Here is a 21,002-nt window from a genome sequence, read left to right on the forward strand (position 1 = left end):
AGAGCTTATTGTCTTGCCAAATAAATGTGTTTTGATTAGGGAATGTGTTTCTTGTACTAATACTGGAACATGAGACAATGAAGAGAACGCCTGTAGTGAGCCATTCACCTCGTTGTTATGTTTGACCTAATAGACCTAACCATGATAAACTGTTCCACAGGGAAGATTATAGTCTAGTCTGGAGCACAACAAAAGTTGGTCTGGATTAACTGTAAATTATTATCAGCCAAATGTGTGGTTCTGCTGCACTTATTCCACATGTCAATTTTATTTCCATGGTTAAAGGGACTTTTTTTTTTTATAGCTATGTGCAGGGCCACATGTTTACGTTGATGAGGACCCATAGCTCTATAATAACTGTATGACTGTTGACTGTATTGTTTTAGGTGTTATATATATATATATATATATATATATATATATATATATATATATATATATATATATATCCTATGTGTGTGTGTATATATATATATATATATCCTATTATTGTCAAAAGTATTGGGACACTTGTTTTTACACACATGAACTTTAATGGCACCCCATTCTTAGTCTGTAGGTTTAAAAATTGTATTGGCCCACCCTTTCCAGCTATAACAGCTTCAACTCTTCTGGAAAGGCTGTCCACAAGGTTTAGGAGTGTGTTTGTGGGAATGGTTGACCATTCTTTCAGGTCAGACACTGATGTGGACTGGAGAAGGCCTGGCTCAAAGTCTCTGCTCTAATTCATCCCAAAAGTGTTCTATCCCCACCCCCAATTCACCCCAAAAGTGTTCTATCTGGTTGAGGTCAGGACTCTACGCAGACCAGTTAAGTTCCTCCACCCAAAACTTGCTCATCCATGTCTTTATGGACCTTGCTTTATGCACTGGTGCACAGTCATGTTAGAACATGAAGGGGCCATCCCCAAACTGTTCGCACAAAGTTGGGAGCATGAAATTGTCCAAAATGTCTTTGTATGCTGACTCCTTAAAAGTTCCCTTCACTGGAACTAAGGGGCCAAGCCCAACCCCTGAAAAACCACCCAGCACCATAATCCCCCCTCCACCAAATCATTTGGATCAGTGCACAAAGCAAGGTACATAAAGAAATGCGTGAGCGAGTTTGGGGTGGAAGAACTTGACTGGCTTGCACCTCAACATTCATAAAACACCTTTGGGATGAATTAGACCGGTGAGCCAGGTCTTCTGGTCCAACATTTTTTTTTTTGCCAGGGTCCAAACCTCCTAAAGGTGGCAGTATAAGCTAAGTGTCCTAGAATTACTACAGTTTCGTCACTTAATGAATGTTAAATATATTTATGCGCTTTCTTTTGTTAAGGTAGTTGTAGCAACAGGCCCTGGTAGTATTGGTAGCCAAGAGTCTGATGATTGTGGTGTGCGCTGAACAGGTTTATAATGTTCCCAAGAAGTCATGAATGAACAAGTTTGGGGTGGAAGAACTTGACCATCCTGCACAGAGTCCTGATCTCAACCTGATAGAAGACCTTTGGGATGAATTAGAGCGAAGACTGCAAGCCAGCCCTTCTCGTCCAACATTAGTGTCTGACCTCACAAATTCGCTTCTGGAAAAATGGTCAAACATTCCCATAGACACACTCCTAAACCTTGTGGACAGCCTTCCCAGAAGAGTTGAAGCTGTTATAGATGGGCCAACTCAATATTGAACCCTATGGACTAAGACTTGGATGCCATTAAAGTTCACGTGCATGTAAATGCAGGCGTCCCAATACTTTGGACAATATAGTGTATGTATTGTGACAGGTTGGGGTTTTGTAGCTCAGTGGTAGTGCCAAAACAGTGAGTTAACTCCATGCCAGAAATAGTTTCAGGGCTTTCCTGCCCACTTTTATTTAAAATAGGATCAAAAGTTCACAGAGGTATCTCTTCCCATGCAGGAGGTCCTCACCATCAGTACAACAAATATAACATTCAGCCTCCTGGCTCTCTTGTAGCAGCTTTACTGCTCTGAGTAGCACCACTTGGTCCTCTTGACCATCAAATATGTCCCAGTGTTTGTGCACAGGAACTACTTGGTTACCAGTTAGGCAACATTAAAGAGTTCTGTATTAACGGAGCTGCAGTGCTAATAGAATGATAATTGTGAAGATTTGCAGTTGTGCAGCAAAGGTGCAATATTAAGTGCTAGAATTGCTGTGTTACCAAAGCTACAGTGTTAGTTATCGACAAGTTACATTGCCAAAAATGCTGTGTTACCACAATGGAGCATTAATAGACATGCCAAGGATGCAATGCCATCAGGGATGTAATAATATTGAAGAACATTGTTACCAGAAGACCTTCATTGCAGACCAGTCCGCTTACTAGAGGTGTCACTTTTAGGCTACATTCACACCAACGATCAAGGCCAGTGCAAATTACAGCGGCAGGAATCTTGATTCTGCGTGAGCAGCTAGGTGCTGCCGCCATCCCCATACACTATAATGACAGGTCGCCGGTGACCACAGCTATTCATGGCTTTATGCAGAGTCTGCTATTACCTGTGGTGATGACTGCTGGATGCATACAAAGCAGTCAATGGCATGCTGTCCAAAATTGTCCCTGCTGGTATAACCAGTCATCATTCGGATGTTGTGATTGTTTGTTTTGCTAAAAATCATTTTAATTTTGTGTTTTGCTACAAATAGGAATTGCAGAACTTGATTCCTATGTTGTCTATATGGAAATTTAGAAGAATGCTTGCTCTTGGGAGGATTGAAGGAGGATAGATCATGACATAATCTACCCCTTCTCTCCACCACTTCCAATAAAAAAACACCTTGTATCCAAACTCCTTCTCCACCTGGACTGCAGTCTTGCACTCTTTACTTCAATAAGCTGTATGCTGGGTCATTCCTGGAGTAGAAATCAGGGTGCAAGTGTTTGGCTAGAGATGAGTTTGGAGGGTGCCCAAACTTATCGATACTCCAGACATAAAATACGGATAATTATATCCTGCCAAGCAATTGTAAAATAAATTGGCAATAAAGATAATTCCTGAAGTTCAGCTTTTTTTTTTTTTTTTTATCAGAAAAAAAAGGTTTTATTTGTTTGGTGTGTTCGTTGGTACAGATAAATAATATGAAAAGAATTACAGGTTACTTCCAAAGAAAATTTGTACAGTACAGATATTATGTGGACAACCTCTATACTGGGTCCGCTAGGCATGCCAAAAAGTTAGCATGCGGCGCACAACGAACTCCAGAATAACTGACAGATTGAAGTTCAGCTTTAATTGTTGTATGGGCTTTAGTGCTGATCATCTCACAGAAGAGGGTAGATGCTGGTGTATTTACAAATTCCTGAAGTGGTTGTGATTGTTTATCTGGAGGGTATATTTTATAAAACTTAATTGATTAAATGCAATTATAGTAAGGGATCTTGGAACATAAATTTGACATTCTAAATGTCTACAAGTCATACTAGAGAAATGATTTGCTTGGTTACATTAACTGATGAAATGTAAATACCTCCTGCATTTAGGCAGCAATGATATGCTAAAAGTATTTATTTTGTCTCTTTCAGTTGTTCAAAACTGTTAATATTGTTTTGTTATACGTTGTAAGAAAGATTTAGTTTTGATTTACCATTAAGAACATAATAATGAAGGATACTTCTTTTTACTACAGGCACATGCCTTAGAAGCAGACATGGAGAAAGATTTCCTGGAGATCGCATGTATATGCAAGACTGTGATCTGCTGCAGAGTCACTCCTCTTCAAAAAGCACAAGTGGTGGAACTAGTGAAGAAGTATAAAAAAGCTGTTACTCTGGCCATAGGAGATGGTGCCAATGATATCAGTATGATAAAAAGTAAGCCGATAATTACAGAGGTTCCTAACTTTATGCTGCCCTTTTCACACAGGCCTTGAGATCAGCAGGAGGTCCTGTCCACTGATCCCCTGCTGATCAGAACATAGCAGGCAGATAAGTCATCTATTTCTGCTCTGCATAAACTGAGGACTGAGCCCGCTCTGCTTTATGGGGGCCCAGGAGTAAACGGACTCTGCTGCCCGTTTACACCCGACTGTCATCCGATCTGTATAGACGAAGGACGGATTCCCTTCCATTTTTTGTTTTAGCAGACTGGGTCAGACTGGAGGTAGGTGGGTTTAAACAGACACAAGTCAATTTACACCTGCCGGACCATGGGAGTGAATAGACCATCTGATCAAGTCCGCCTGAGAAACTGACAGGCGGACCTGACCGGACCCTTCGTGTGAAAGGGGCCTAAATTAAAAATTAAAAAAAATACTGCAATTATTGCTGTTAAATTGCATATAATTCTGTCTAAAGAGGTATAGTTTAGCCTGCTGAATAGTGTTTATATCACTGGAACCAAACCTGCACAGGACAGTCTCAAGCTTATGAGGAACTTTCCTAAGGAACAAAGAACTACATTAAAGAATAACTAAAGGCAACACTTTTTAGTTTTGGATTTGAGAGGGATTAGAAGACCTATTAGGATTTTATCGCTGTCTGTGCTCCCATTAGGGAGATTTGCCATGTTTGCAATGATCACTGAAGGTAAAAGAAAATCCCAAACTTTGGATAGTCCCCAGAAAAGTAATACAGTATACGTTTTCCAATGGGGACACTAGTTCTAATGACCTGGGGGTTCCCAAGGAATTCCCTTAATTTGGAGGGATTTTCTCTCACTTCCTGTTTTGGCTATGGGACAGAAAGGGAAGGTAAATAGCCAAAGTAAAACACAGATGACAAAAAAAAACTGACAGGCGTTATAACCCTCCCTTACGCTATCCAAAATCAGCGTTGTTAGTAAAATTCGAGTTGTGTTCTGTTAGAGTCTGTTTGTTACCTGGACAGTCAGTGAAGCATTATAGACTATTCTTGTGAATTCATTCTCTTTATTCATGAGTAAAGAAGTTCTAAAGGCTCATATTTTTACCTTCATGCAATCCAGCAATGTGCATGAGAGCCTCGGCTCTCTGGGGACTCTCCCTCCCTATTGGCTTAGACATGGCTCCCGCTGCTGTCAATCACAGCCAGTGAGCCAATGTGGAGAAAGAGGGGTGCAGGGTACACCGCACACAGAGCAGCGGCGCAGGAGCGAGCCTGCACGGATGCTCTTATTGAAAACCGATTGCTCTGGGGGCACATTTGGGAGGAGAGAGGGGCCAGGAGCACCAGTGAGGTAACCAAGAAAAGGAGGCGCAGTCAGGGCTGCTCAGGGCAAAACTGTTGCACAGAGCAGGTAAGTATAACATTTTTGTTAATTATCACTTTAAAGCTCAAGTTTAGCAAAACATTTAAATCCCAAAAACATTAGTCACATCACTTACCTGTATTCAACTATGTCCTCTGTTGTGCAGGCAGCTGGATCCTGAAGAAATCTGAAATCTTCACTTCGGTGATGCCTGTCCTCTTCCTGTCTTTGGGCTTTCAGTCTTGCAGAGGTTAACATCTTTGGGTCTTCAGATAGAACAGCTGCCCTGTGACTCAACAGACACACCTCCCATTCACAGATCATGCTACAGGCAGGGAAAACAATTAAATAACTTTTCCCAGTGGAGGGGACCTCATTGGGACCATCTGTACTTCTGTTCTGCCTGAAGACCCAAAGCTAATAACCCCTGGAAATTCAGAGACAAGAGGAGGACCGGCATCCCTGCATTGAAGATTTCTACTGAATCCAGCAGTCTGCACAATGTGAGACATTAATTCTTTATTCTAGTGATGTGACTAAAGCTGGAAGGATTTTTTTTTACTAAACATCAGCTTTAATAAGCATGGCATTTTGATAATTATAAATATTTATTTATTATTTATAAATATATATATATATATATATATATATATATATTATGGCATGAAGTGAACCAGTTAAAAAAATAGCATTTGACCATGAAGTGCAGTAAAGTAAAACAAACCTTCTGCCTTTACAACCACTTTAATGCAGCCAAAGGTTTTATTATAAACAAGGTGATTACTAGTTTAAATTCCTTCATTGGTCATCACTCTGTTTATAGTTTTGTGTATGTCTGTCTGCTTCAATACATTACCCATGTTCAGTGGCATCCAGAGGGTGGGACCAAGAGTGTGACAGCCCTGGGCATGCAGGGATAGGACAGACACAGACTGCCTCTTTGCAGCCTTTGAGCCACTCTGACGCAGCCGCCTCGCTGACGATTTGTCTTAGGCGACCACCCGTCATCGGACACACTGACATCAACATTTGAAGAATCTGAACAGAACAGGGCTGTCATTTCCACAACAAGTAAGGGCAAAACTTATAAATTTGGTAAAGTGTCTGCTTGGAAATCATAGACACATGGAACTGTGGGCTAAAAATGAAACTGCAGCCATGATGGATGTCTTATTACTTCCTCAAGCTCAGTCTATCCCAATTTGAGCTCATATTATTTCCACCTTCATGTGCCCCTTCCCCTGACTTCTATGCCAATGTTGATGGCACAACTATCAGTTCATCCCCGCATGCTAGGGTGCTAGGTGTATCCCTGGATGAATGGGCTGTCAAAACACAATGCAGGGAAATATGCTGGAATAGTTCGGGAACCGTTGTGAACTGGCCCTTAGGGGCATACAATCAAGGGGCATACCCAGGGCATCACCAAACCTCTGCAGGCCGCTTCCCATGTTGGTTTTACGTGCTAATCCCATAGACAGGAAGTGTGGGACTGCAATGATAGGAAAGGGTGTTTCTACATGATCCATCTACAATTTAAAGCTGCATTGGTAAATAACTGTTTAAATGGCTGGTGGTTCCATCACCATTCTCCTAAAAACAAAAAACAGTTCAGTTAACCAAGGCCACCATCTTTTTTAGTAGAATGTTTATTGTTAAAGTTAAGTTTTGAGATAACCATTGTAGTCTTTTTTTTGATGATTTCAGGTGCTCATATAGGAGTTGGCATCAGTGGACAAGAGGGCATGCAAGCAGTTCTGGCCAGTGATTACTCCTTTTCTCAGTTTAGATACTTACAAAGACTTCTTCTAGTTCATGGTCGCTGGTCCTATTTTCGAATGTGCAAATTCCTCTGCTATTTCTTCTATAAAAATTTTGCCTTTACACTAGTTCATTTCTGGTTTGGATTCTTTTGTGGCTTCTCGGCACAGGTGAGTGATAATTTTTCACCTTCATTCACATGAGCACAGTACTGGGGCTGATCTAATTGAAACTCTTTTTGAAATGTAAGTTGCTTGGTCAGCATAGGGATCATTGGCTTCAGTCAATCTAAGCATAAATCAAAATAGGTGATAAGCTGTGGCATCAATTACAGAACTATTTAAAAAATGTGTGAGTGCAGCTGCCCCTTTAGGCCTTATGCACACTGGACATTTTTACAGCATCTGTTTTTGGCTGTAGACATTTTTTCTACAGTCATTAACTCTCCATCATCTTATCCTATGTGTCCATTCACACATAGGCTATTATCAGCAGTTTTGGGCAGTGGCGTTTTTGAGCAGTAAAAAAAAAAAAAAAAAACAGAACTAGTGGGATCTGAGAGATGTTTTCAGCTGTAAAAACGCTTTAACGCTGATAAACGTTGATAAACACTCAAAAACATCGCTCACTGGTGTTTAACATTTTTAATCCATTTGAAAAAAACATTTCTTAAAAGAAAAAACACTAAAATACTGATGCGGGAAAAACGCTAATAAACGGTATTGCAAAAAAAGTTGAAAAACTCACTGAAAAACTGGTGTTTTTATAACATCCAGTGTGCATGAGGCCTTAAAGTGATAGCCCCACTTTTGAACTTATTAAAAAAGAAAAGAAAGGTATAGTGCTACTTAATCAAATCCATAATTTATATACCTTATCAAAAACCATAATTCAAACAGTGCAATCTCGTGAAAGTCCCTTAAAGTATAACGGAATCTTCATAAAGCAATCCAATCACTGCGATAAAAGATGTGTGCTGCTTGTAATTCTCCTTACACTGTGCTCCACCACAAAAAGTATGTATAAAATGCACATTCACCAACCATCAATACAATCACCAGCCTTAAGGCGGATCCTACAATGATATCAGCTCTCTAGTCCACAGACTTCTCCAGATAGCTCTCTCCCACATATAATTCAAAAATTATACCCAGAAAAGGTATAATGAAGGATCATAGTGCAAAACTTTTTTTTACATTTATTTAAATTTTTTAGCCAATCATTAGAAATATAAAATGCGCACTTACATTTAATGGTGCTGTAAGTCAGCACCAACATATACAGCCTCAGTGTGCACTTGCCGTGTACTTCTGGAATGGTGTGCATTCCAGCAGCCAGATGTGATGCTCAAGGTACACCAGTAGTGATGTCAGCAATGGCAGATGTGCAGCCTCAATGCATTTTGCGGTGTCCGTGTCAACAGGAAGCTTGCGAGCTGTTGATACCCGGTTAGACTGGTTAGGTTGGCTATACACCAGTAGCTTTTCTAATGAAGTTCAAACTAACACTCATACAAAAATTCTAATTGGTACATTTGATGACTTGACAAATGTCGTTTAGAAGTACTTCAAATTTTTGTTTACTTTTAATATTTGATTTTGGAATGAATGGACAAAGGAAAACCTCATTCACTGTTAGAACTTAGTTTGTGTGAGAGAATTTTCTATCCTGGTCCTTCAAGTTAATCCCACTAACAATTAGAAAATCAAGCGAAAGTTGTTAAAACATTTTAAACAAAATTCTATTGGTGTATGGCCAGCTTTAATCTACCAGTATGTTTTTGGATCCTGGAAAACTAAATGCATATAATGTCCTTGGAAGAAATTGTGCCCAGGAGGTCAGCAGTTCAAGTCAAGGGTGCTACCTGCTAACACTTTGTTGCCATTTAATACACATCCATGTCTTTTTTGATGAGCTGTCATGCTAGGTATGCAGAAAGCCGTTTCATTGTGGCACTAATGTCACTGGCCATCCTACAAAAAAAAGAATCACCTTGTTTATACATTTACTTGAATTTTTTTTCCAAAATCTCTTAGGGTAAAAATATTGTGTAGTTTTATCCATTGCTAAAACAGGGCAAAAAAAACATAGACTTGGCTTCAGAACAAAAATTAACTTTGTCTCTCTCTAAAGTTGATCTTCCATTTAAGCAATGTGCCGTCTGCTTTTCAACTTAAGTGTAGTCATCATTTGTTATTGATAGCACCTCATACATTAAAACTGATCTCCCCCGAAGTCTGAAATGAATTATCCAATTAGGGAAAAAGCATTTCTTTGACCAGCTTCAAGAAATCTGTCTCCATGGGTGGTTCAGTTTTTATGAAATTGAGTTGGCGTGCAGCATCAATAGAGGTACACTTACAAACTGGGAACAAGCTGGAGTAGCCACTTTGGTCCATACAGAAAAAGAATACTTGGCAGACACTGATTAAGTTTATTGGTTTGAGAAGAGACCAAAATAGGAAAAAATAGAAAATCCATTGAATGATGTATGACTAGTGGTTGCATTATTCTTCTGTACTTAAACTTTTAGATAGTAAGTCATAAAATTAAGTTGTCTGAATGCAATTCTCTTGTATAACTAATAGAATTACTTGGAGTAGTTTTTCTCAACGTATTTTTCAAACAAGGCACTGTTTAAAATTCTGCACAATCTCAAGGCACCTCATTCTAAAATACAGCAGGGAAAATAATTATTTGATCCTCTGTAGATTTTGTAAGTTTGCCCACTTACAAAGAAATTAAGGGTCTATAGTTTTTATCATGGGTATATTTTAAATGATAGAGACAGAATATCAACCAAAAATCCAGAAAAAAATACATAAAATAAATACTATAAATTAAGTTGCAGTTCAGTGAGTAAAATAAGTATTTGATCCCCAAGCAAAACATGACTTAGTACTTGGTGGAAAACCGCTTGTTGGCAAGCACAGAGGTAAGACTTTCTTGTAGTTAGTGACCAAGTTTGCACACATCTCAGGAGAGATTTTGGTCCACTCTTCTTTAAAGATCTTCTCTAAATCCTTAAGGTTTCTTGGCTGTCTCTTGACAACTTGAAGTTTCAGCTCCCTCCATAAGTTTTCTATAGGATTAAGGTCTGGAGACTGACTAGGCCACTCCATGACTTTAATGTGATTCTCCTTGAGCCACTCCTTTGTTGCCTTGGTGGTATGTTTTGGGTCATTGTTGGAAGACCCATCCACGACCCATCTTTAGTGTTATGGCTGAGGAAAGAAGGTTTTCATCCATCGTCCATTGGCCCCTTAATGCGGCAAAGTCAGTTGGTGTTATTAGGGTCATGGTCAGCATTTTTCTTCCTCCAATGATGTTCATTGGCATGACTGTACATGTGCATTCTTTAGAGGGGGAATTGCTGTGTTTGGAAGAAGAAAAATGCTCACTATAACTCTAAGAACACCATCCCTACAGTCAAGCACGGAGGTGAAAACATTATGCTTTGGGGCTGTTTCTCTGCTAAAGGTACAGACTGACTTTACCACATTGAGGGGCCAATGGATGGGGCCCATGTATTGTAAAATCTTGGATGAGAACCTTCTTCTCTCAGCCAGAACACTGAAGATGGGTTATGGATGGGTTTTTCAGCATGGCAATGACCCAAAACATAACACTAAGGCAACAAAGGAGTGGCTCAAGAAGAATCACATTAAGGTAATGGAGTGGCCTAGCCAGTCTCCAGACCTTAATCCTATAGAAAATGTATGGAGGAAGCTGAAACTTTGAGTTGCCAAGCAACAGCCAAGAAACCTTAAGGATTTAGAGAAGATCTGTAAAGAAGAGTGGCCCAAAAACCCTTCAAAGATGTGTGCAAACCTGGTCATGAACTACAAGAAACATCTTACCTCTGTGCTTGCCAACAAGGGTTTCTCCACCAAGCACTAAGTCATGTTTTGCTTGGGGTTCAAATACTTATTTTACTCACTGAATAAAGGAGTCTGATGCTCTTTAGCTTCACTATGAATTCTTATAGAGAGAACTCTTTGCAAATGACTGATGTAATTATTTTAAAAAAGATTATACAAATGCAGTGCCTAGTGCAGTATTAATTCCTTCTGCTTGACTATTTCTTTTGCTTGTAATTTGTGTGTAGACATTTCGTCTGTTATGTAGTTGACCCTTTGTTTGAGTTTACTGATATATTGTTGCATATCAGGGTCTTGACATCACATTTACAATTACCTGAATTTTTGTAAACTAGCCAGATTGCAGTCATTTAGGGGAAAAAAAATCTTTCTTGATTTTATCGTTTTCATATGAAACATATGGTTATTTCTTTATGTTTAAAGCACAGGTTAAAATGTGGGCACATTGATTTCAAGATTTAGAAATGATGTTAAGGCATAGATTTTGAAGCAGTTTGATTTTTTAGCTACTTTAGAACTACTAACTAGTGTGCAGATCCTAAAGCCCAACTCTGGGAACATGTAAAATTATCCCTTGCAATTGGGCTGCACCTACACTTTTAAGGGTTAATAGCTAATTTTGTCTAGGAGAGAGCGGAAACAGTTTTACTTACCTGATCCTCCTCTCATGCGGTACTCCCATGCACTCCAGTGGATGATTGTCCCTCGGCATCATTACATCCTGTGCAGGGCTTTGAACCCTGCTTTGGTGCTTGATGACATCAGGACCCTAGACCACTGGAGCTTGGGGGAGAAGAAGATGCGGGGAGGAGTGATCCGGTAAATAAATTTTCTTTATTGTTCAGACCAGTGATTGCGAACCTTGGCACTCCAGATGTTTTGGAACTATATTTCCCAAGATGCTCATGCACTCTGCTGTGTAGTTGAGCTTCATGGTAAATGTAGTTCCAAAACATCTGGGGTGCCAAGGTTCGCCATCACTGCCCTAGACCAAAACAAGCAATTAACCGTGAGGTGCAGGCATGCCCCATGGAAGAGATGGTTATTTAGTCGTCTTACGTTGGGCTCTAATGTGTATCTAATTTTAAAACTTTTTTTTTTTTATTTGCGTAAAACTGTCCACACCCAACTGTTGTCACTGGCACAGAAAGAGATAGAAATTCTCAAAATGATTCAGTTGTCACCAGACCAGGAGACAATGGGGACACCATACTTACCTGTAAAATCCTTTTCTTGGAGTACATCATGGGATACAGAGGTCACCCCCCCCCCCCCATCCTTTTTTGGATATTCATTGCTTTGCTACAAAACTGAGGTCCTTCCTGTGTAGGAGGGGTTATATAGGGGTGGAATTCCTGTTTGACTATCTGCCATTGTCCATCCACCAGTAGGTGGCGTATAACCCATATAGACATTATTATGGTTGCTCTGTATCCCTCAATGTACTCCAAGAAAAGAAAATGATTTTATAGGTAAGTTTGACGTAAATATCTTAATTTTCCACAAAATTCTACAAAAAATACCCCATAATGACACCATGAAAGAGGTTCTTTTGAAATCTTTGCAAATTTATTAAAAATAGAAAAAGAAAAAAAGATGTACAACATACAGTGGATATAAAAAGTCTACACACTTTTAAAATTTCAGGTTTCTGTGATGTAAAAAAAGGAGACAAAGATAAATAATTTCAGAACTTTTTCCACTTTTAATGTGACCTATAAACTGTACAACTAAATTGAACACCAAACTGAAATCTTTTAGGTGGAAGGAAGTAAATAAATAATAATATGGTTGCATAAGTGTGCACACCCTTTAACTAATATGTGAAGCCTCTTTTGATTTTATTACAGCACTCAGTCTTTTGCAATATTTGCCCACTCTTCTTTGCAAAAACACTCCAATTCTGTCGGATTGCGAGGGCATCTCCTGTGCACAGACATATTCAGATTACCCCACAATCAATCGGATTCAGGTCTGAGCTCTGGCTGGGCCATTCCAAAACTTTAATCTTCTTGTGGTGAAGTCATTCCTTTGTTGATTTTGATGTATGCTTTGCGTCATTGTCATGCTGAAATGAAGTTGATGAAGTTCCTCTTCATGTTTAGGTTTCTAGCAGAAACCGAAGGTTATGTGCCAATATTGACTGGTATTTGGAACTATTCGTAATACCTTCTACCTTGACTAAGTCCCCTGTTCCAGTTAAAGAAAAATTAGCCCAAAGCATGATGCTTCCACCACCATTCTTCACCGTGGGTATGGTGTTCTTTTGGTGATATGCAGTGTTGTTTTTGCACCAAAAATATCTTTTGGAATTATGGCCAAAAAGTTCAACCTTGGTTTCATCAGACCATAGCACATTTTTCCACATGCTTTTGGGAGACTTCAGATGGGATTTTGTAAAATTTACCCGGGCTTTGATGTTTTTCTTTGGAAGATGGATGGAAAGCGTCAGTGCACAGCCATTTTTAGATCTCTCCAGAGATGTTCATTCAGGTTCAAGTCTGGGCTCTGGCTGGGCCACTCAAGGATATTCTGAATTGTCCCGTAGCCACTTCTTTGTTATCTTGGCTGCATGCTTAGGGTCGTCGTCCTGTTGGATGAACCTTCGTCCCAGTCTGAGGTCCAGAGTGCTCCAGAGCAGGTTTTCATCAAAGATGTCTCTGTTCATGTGTGCTGCATTCATCTTTCCCTCAATCCGGAGTAGTCTCCCGGTTACGGTCACTGAAAAACATCCCCACAACCTGATGCTGCCACCACCATGCTTCTCTGTAGGAATGGTTTTTGCCTAGGTGATGTGCGGTGCCTGGTTTCCTCCAGAAATAACGCTTGCCATTCAGGCCAAAGAGTTCAATGTTTGTTTTATCAGACCAGAGAATTTTGTTTCTCATGCTCTGAGAGTCCTTCAGGTGCCTTTTTGTAAACTCCGGCCAGGTTATCATGGGCCTTTTACTGAGGAGTGGCTTCCATCTGGCCATGCTACCATACAGGCCTGATTGGTGGAGTGCTGCAGAGATGGTTGTTCTTCTGGAAGGTTCTCCTCTCTCCACAGAGAAATGCTGGAGCTCTGTCAGAGTGACCATCGGGTTCTTAGTCACCTCCCTGACTAAGGTTCTTCTCCACTGATCGCTCAGTTTGGCCGGGTGACCGGCACTAGGAAGAGTCTTGATGGTTCCAAGCGTTCTTCCGTTTACGGATGATGGAGGTCACTGTGCTCATTGGAACCATCAGTGCTGCAGAAATGTTTCTGTACCCTTCCCTAGATCTGGGCCTTGCTACAATCCTGTTTCGGAGGTCTGCAGACAAGTACTTGGACTTCATGGCTTAGTTTGTGCTCTGACATGCACTGTTAACTGTGGGACCTTATATAGACAGGTGTGTGACTTTCCAAATCCTCTCCAATCAAATAAAATTTACCACAGGTGGACTCCAGTCAAGTTGTAGAAACATGTTAACCCCCCCTGGCGGTATTCCAGAGTGTGGCTCAGGGTGAGATTTCAATACCATTAGCGGTAACCCAGAGCCACACTCGGGATCGGATCACTGGATCCTGTAAGAGGTGACTTACCTTGTCCCCGGGATCCCGCAATGTATTCCCGCTGTGTACGGCGGCCAGATTTCCGCATCTTCCGCCCGATGCACTCTCTGCCCTGGCTTCAGTTCCCTGCAAGCGTTGCGACGCAGGGAGGTGGAACCAGAGGCAAATTCAAAAAGTATAAAACACAAACACACTGATACTTTGTAATCCTATTGGATTATATTACTAAATAAAATAAAATTGACCTTAGCTTGCCCCCAGTGCTTTATCCAGTGCCCTTGCATGCAGTTTTACTGTACTTTGTGTCTGGAAACTGCAGAGCGACCATGGCATCAAAAAAGCACGCCTCTACATCAAAAGTGGCATATGGCCTGTTGGAAAACAGCGACAGCGATACAGAATCGCTTGCAGAATTGAGTGATAGCGATTTGTGGGTAAGTTAGTCATCAGGCACGGAAAGCGAGTTCAGCGATGATCCTGCGACTGTGCCCAGTGATGTGCGGACTTGGTGCTTGATTGACTGCGGTACGGAGCACGCAACGCCCCCAAGATTCACATTTACTGGAACACCTGGTATCAAAGTGGATGTGGAAGATGACAACCCATTGGAATACCTCCAACTCTTTTTGACCGATGAGGTTATAGAAAAAATTGTTACGGAGACAAATCGGTACCAGGAACAACAACTTGCTATGCATCAGAGGTTTGCAAGCAGCGGAAAGTGGGAACCAATGACCAAAGAGGACATCTGGAAGTTTCTGGGCCTCATAATTCTTCAGGGAGTGGTAGGGAAACCCCTGCAGAAGTGGTATTGGGCAACCAACAAATTAATAGCCACTCCTTTTTTGGCACCGTCATGTCGGAGTACAAATTTTCTCTTATTATGAAATATTTGCACTTTGAAAATAATGAAGAATTTGACAAGACTTCTCATCCAGCAACAAAACTCAAAAGGATTTCGGGGTATATCAAATTATTCAGAAAAATTTCCAGCAGACCTATGTCCTATCAGTATCGACGAAAGTCTAATGGCCTACAAAGGAAGACTCAGCTGAATACAGTATATCACGTCTAAGAGAGCACGATTTGGCATAAAATCATTCATGCTATGTGAATCCAGCACTGGTTACATATGGAATTCGATCCTTTACACTGGGAAAGGAACCAAGTTCAACGAAAGATTCAGTAATTATGGAATGGCAACCGCTTCAGTTATTACTTTGATTGAACCATTGCTGAATCAGGGCTACTATGCAACCACAGATAATTTTTACACGTCTCCAGAACTCTATAAGTTCCTTCTACAGCATAAGACGGATGCATATGGGACCGTTAGAGCTAACCGGCGTGACATGCCACAAACCTTTGGCAATAAAACGCTCAAGGCAGGAGAAATAGTTGCCTGGCAGAAAGGCAAAATGATGGCACTGAGATGGCGCGACAAAAAATATGTGTGCCTGAGTACTATTCACAACACCTCTACTGTCATGGTACACACAAAAGGTGGAAAAGACGTAATGAAATCACAAGTCGTGATTGACTACAACCACACCATGGGAGGTGTTGACCGAGCTGACCAGGCCATGACTTTTTACCCAGCCATGAGAAAGCAACAAAAAAATATTACAAAAAAATCTTCAGGCACCTTCTTGAGCAGTGCCTGTGGAATGCTTTCATTCTTCTAAAAAAAAAGTGGCAAGCCTGTGGTTCATGCGGACTTTGTTTGGAAAGTTGCCGAACTTATATTTCTCAAGCACCAAACGTCAACCACTGTAAATAGATCTGGATGTTGTGCTGCTGGTGTTGTGAACCCAGAACGCCTGACTGGTTGTCGCTTTATGGACCACATTCCACCAACAGAAAAGAATGTAGCACCCACAAGGATGTGTGTGGTTTGCTGCTCTAAGCGTGACGACACTGGAAGGAAAATCAGAAAAGAAACCAGGTTCTACTGTCCTGACTGTGACGTCGGACTTTGTACTGTACCATGTTTTAAAATTTTCCATACCCGGGATGTTTACTGAAGCAATATGACTATTAATATTGCACCCTTGTTTGGCCAAAAAAAATTTCAGTGTTTTTGATTATATTATTTACTAAAATGTATTGAATAGAAAGTATTATTATATTATTATTTGTTATTATTTATAGTTATTTATTATATTATAATTTATGATTTTGTGTTTCAAACTTTATCATACCAGAGATGTCTAGTAGACTCTGGTTTGGACAGATTTCAGTGAGTTATTCCTAAGAATTACAGGCCTACAATATAAACCACCAAATTTTCATGCAAAATAACAGTACCACTTTCATCACCTAAAATCTGAAATAATCATACCGCCAGGGAGGTTAAGGATGATCGATGGAAACAGGATGCACCTGAGCTCCATTTTGAGTGTAATAGCAAAGGCTGTGAATACTTACGGTATGTACATAGGATTTGTTTTGCTTCTTATTTTTAATAAATTTGCAAAGATTTCAAACAAACTTCTTTCATGTTGTCATTATGGGGTATTGTTTGTCGAATTTTGAGGAAAATTATGAATCAGTTATGGAACAAAGCTGTAATGTAACAAAATGTGGAAAAAGTGAAGCTCTGTGAGTACTTTCCAGATGCACTGTAGGTGCAAGGCAAGAATAAGGCTCACAATTTAATAGCAAGCATGCATCTGGCTGGTAGGCAAAACACTGAAGAAAGACGCACCAGTAGAGGAGGTCTAAATACCTTCCCAGCAGCCAGCATCAAGTGGAGACTGATTACTGGGATCTGCTGGATGCTGGGAAACACCTGCTGGTGGACACTGGAACTAAAACCTTCTGCCCGGGGAACCACAGTGCCACCAGCATGTGATGCAGGTCCTAACAGAGGGTGTAGTGTACTTGGTCAGCAACAATTTTGAGGTAAGTGGTACATGTCTAGTTAGATCCACATGAATAGTTGGTAAGATCTTTTTGTTGATGACACAAAGTTGTGGAATAGGGATGATATCCCTGGAGGTGTCTGTAACATGGACGATGATTTGGCATTGCCGGAAGATTGGTCAAAGCAGTGAAAACTGCAGTTCAATGTCTCTAAATGGAAAATAATGCACCTAGGGAAAAAGAATCCCTTGATAGACTACGCTATTGGAGGTACGTGTTGGCCAGCACTGCAGAGGAAAAAGATTTGGGAGTACTTATTTCAGATGACTGCAAAATTTAACAAACGGTTTGGCCATGCAGTGGGAAAAGCGAATAGAATTCTAGGATTGGTCACTAGAAGGGTCACCAGCTAGAGGAAGGAGGTCCTGATTCCTCTATATAAATTTTTAGTTAGACCTTATTTAGAATACTTGTCCAGTTTTGGAGACCTCACTTACAAAAAATATATTGATAAGAACAGGTCCAGAGATTAGCAGCAAAAATGATGAAAGGTGGGAGGAATAAAACATATCCGGAGAGACTTCAGGAACTCGATTATTTACGAAAGGCAAATCCACTTTGCACTGAAAGTGCACTTGGAAGTGCAGTCGCTCTAAATCTAAGGGGTAGATCTGAAATGAGTGGAAGCTCTGCTGATTTTATCATCCAATCATGTGCAGGCTAAAATGCTGTTGTTTATTTTCCTTGCATGTCCCCTTCAGATCTACAGTGACTTTACTTCCAAGTGCACTTGCAGTGCAAAGTAGAGTTGCCTTTAGTAAATAACCTCCAATATGTACAGTCTGGAGGAAAGAAGTGAAAGGGGAGACATGATTAAAACCTTTAAATACATCAAGGGGGTGAATTCTGGAGGGCAGTATTTTCAGTACTGAAAGTTGATGCTAGGAATAGACTTCCAGCAGAGGTAGTGAGTCAGTCAACAGTAAGTGAATTTAAACATGCTTAGGACAAACAAAGATCTATACTCAAAAATGATTAAAAAAACATGTAGATATAAAAAAATAAAAAAAATAAAAAATGGGCGGACTCAATGGACGACATGGTCTTTTTTATTTTACCATCACTCTTCTATGTAAAAGAAAACATGATTCATCAGACCAGGCCACCGCCTTTTATTGCTCTTGGGTCCAATTCTGATGCTCATATGCACATTGTTGGCACTTTTGGCTGTGTGCTCTAGTCAGCATGGGCACCCTGATTATTCCGTAGCTACACAGTCCCATACACCACAAACAGCGATGGCCATTTTTTCTGCTTTCTACACATCAACTTCAGGGACAGCATGTTTACTTGCTGCCTAATATATCACACTGACTTTCAGATGCCATTGTAACAAGATAATCAGTGTTATTCACTTAACCTGTCATTGGTCATAGAGTTGTGGTTGATTTTTACATTTACATCTATACCAGATTTTACAGTCTTTTTCTCAGCCCATGAGTATGGTGTAGGTCCATACCACCACAGTTAGCTGTACAGTTGGCAGTTCTACGTATATACAGAGTGCAGTTAATTCCGATTGAATCATTCACTCTTTTACTTGTATTTTGTTTCTTTTACAGACAGTCTATGACCAGTGGTTTATTACACTTTTCAATATTGTATATACATCACTTCCTGTCCTAGCCATGGGGCTGTTTGATCAGGTATGATATTATATAACTTAAAGTGAGCTTGTGTTCCTACCCAAGAGCAGACATCAAAAGACGCACACTGTACCTTTACTAAGTAAACATTTCTCCTCTGTGCCCCTCTCTGATCCACTATAATTTTTATTACTGGGGCCAAACTATCCTGAATGTTATGGTTAAACGTTGCTAACTGCCACCCCTTGTCCAGTGATCATTCTTTTGATAGCTCTTGAGATTGCATTGAACAGTGGAAAAGCAGTAAGCGGAGCATCTTGTGTCTGTTCCTGTGCAGGGCATTTACTTGTGTGGACTAGAAAATGTGGCTATATTTTTACATTTGGCTTGCTTTAACCTTTTAATGAAAGCAGCCTCCCAAATCATGAATAACAGTAAAAAATATTGAATTGCTTCAGTAGTTAGGGGTGCACCGAATTTAAATTTTGGTACCGAAACTGAAAATGCACTTTGCTGAAAACTGATACCGAAACCGAAAATGACAGTTTTAAAAAAATATTTATATTTTTATATATAATTCATTCAACTTTTGAATTAATATCATCAATTTAAATTAATATGAATTTATTGTTGGCCATTACTGGCTTTGTTTAGTGCGGTAAAAGTTCAAGAAAAATTCAGTATGCAGTCTCTGGCCATCTCTTGTATCATGTCCTCGGTCTCTAACCATCTCTTGTATCATGTCCTCAGTCTCTAACTATTGTATCATTTTCAGTGTCTCTAACCATCCCTTGTTTCATGTCCACAGTCTTTAACCATCTCTTGTATCATGTCCAGTGTTTCTAACCATCTCTTGTATCATGTCCACAGTCTCTAACCATCTCTTGTATCATGCCCACAGTCTCTAACCATCTCTTGTATCATGTCCACAGTCTCTAACCATCTCTTGTATCATGTCCACAGTCTCTAACCATCTCTTGTATCATGTCCACAGTCTCTAACCATCTCTTGTATCATGTCCACAGTCTCTAACCATCTCTTGTATCATGTCCACAGTCTCTAACCATCTCTTGTATCAGGTCCACGGTCTCTAACCATCTCTTGTATCATGTCCTCGGTCTCTAACCATCTCTTCTATCATGTCCACAGTCTCTAACCATCTCTTGCATCAGGTCTACAATCTCTAACCATCTCTCGTATCAGGTCCAGCCTATCAATGCATGTTAGATGCAGCCTACCAGTGCCTGTGGATGCAGGCACTGGTAACTGTGGGATGCAGCCTACCAGTGCCTGTGGACGCAGCCTGCCTGTGCCCATAAGTTGCAGCCTCTCACCAGTGCCCGTCAGATGCAGCCTGCCCATGGCCGGATCAGAACGGCGATCTCCTGCTGTGTAATTTCCCAACATTGGATCAGTGTGCCGTCTATCACAGTAGGCGGGACATTGTTACTACGGCCCGTGCAATTCAGCTCCCTGACACAGGAAGATCACCGCTCTGCAAGGAGAGGAGGAGGGAGGGGAGGACAGGACCTTGAGTCGCCAGGATGACACCCCGCAATGGGCGGCGCCCCGGAGGTGCAGCTATCTGCGAAACAAACAAAATGTTGGTGCATCCCTAGTTTTACTGCTCTGAGACCTTTAGTTCACATCTGTGCATAATTCTGTAGTAGAGGAAATTAGGCAGTTATAGGTGCAGGGAGAGTGTAAGGATTCTACCATGCTGACACAAAAAAATTGAATTTTATTTTGCAGTTACAAAGCTCCATAAATAGGAGCAGATTAAGGGCCAGTTCACACCATAGAAATGCATGTGTTACAGATGCTTTTGTACATGCATGTTTTTAATGCATTCCAGTGCATTTTTGATGCAGTCCAGTGCATTCCCTCCCTCCCTCTTTTTTCTTAACCTTAGATTAGGACATGTGTGTTCCAGTGTGATTTTGGTGTGTTTAGGTGCTTTCCAGAGCATTTTTGATGTGTTTTACAGCGTTCCAGTACAGTCCAGTGCAGGAAAAATGCAGCATGTTCTACTTTTTTTCTGGAACTGCAAGCACTAGTATGAACTATGCCTTTGAAAACCATATAACCTACTTTCCATGCATTTTTGATGCAGAAAAAAAACGCACTGGACTGCATGCGGTGTGAACA

General features: G+C 40.5%; 1 protein-coding gene across 2 annotated transcripts in view; it reads left to right on the plus strand.

Moving 5' to 3' along the window:
• Positions 1–21,002, plus strand: part of ATP8B4 (ATPase phospholipid transporting 8B4 (putative)) — a 531,442-nt gene that overhangs the window by 495,630 nt on the left and 14,810 nt on the right. For both annotated transcript variants that reach the window (XM_077470822.1, XM_077470823.1), the window contains exons 23-25: positions 3,629–3,812; positions 6,874–7,097; positions 18,831–18,914. In XM_077470822.1, the coding sequence (XP_077326948.1) occupies positions 3,629–3,812; positions 6,874–7,097; positions 18,831–18,914 (492 nt within the window). The remainder of the gene's footprint in view (positions 1–3,628; positions 3,813–6,873; positions 7,098–18,830; positions 18,915–21,002) is intronic.

This window comes from Lithobates pipiens, unplaced genomic scaffold (genome assembly GCF_037356315.1).
Source record: "Lithobates pipiens isolate NorthernLeopardFrog02 unplaced genomic scaffold, aLitPip1_a1.2 Scaffold_8, whole genome shotgun sequence".
NCBI lineage: Eukaryota > Metazoa > Chordata > Amphibia > Anura > Ranidae > Lithobates > Lithobates pipiens.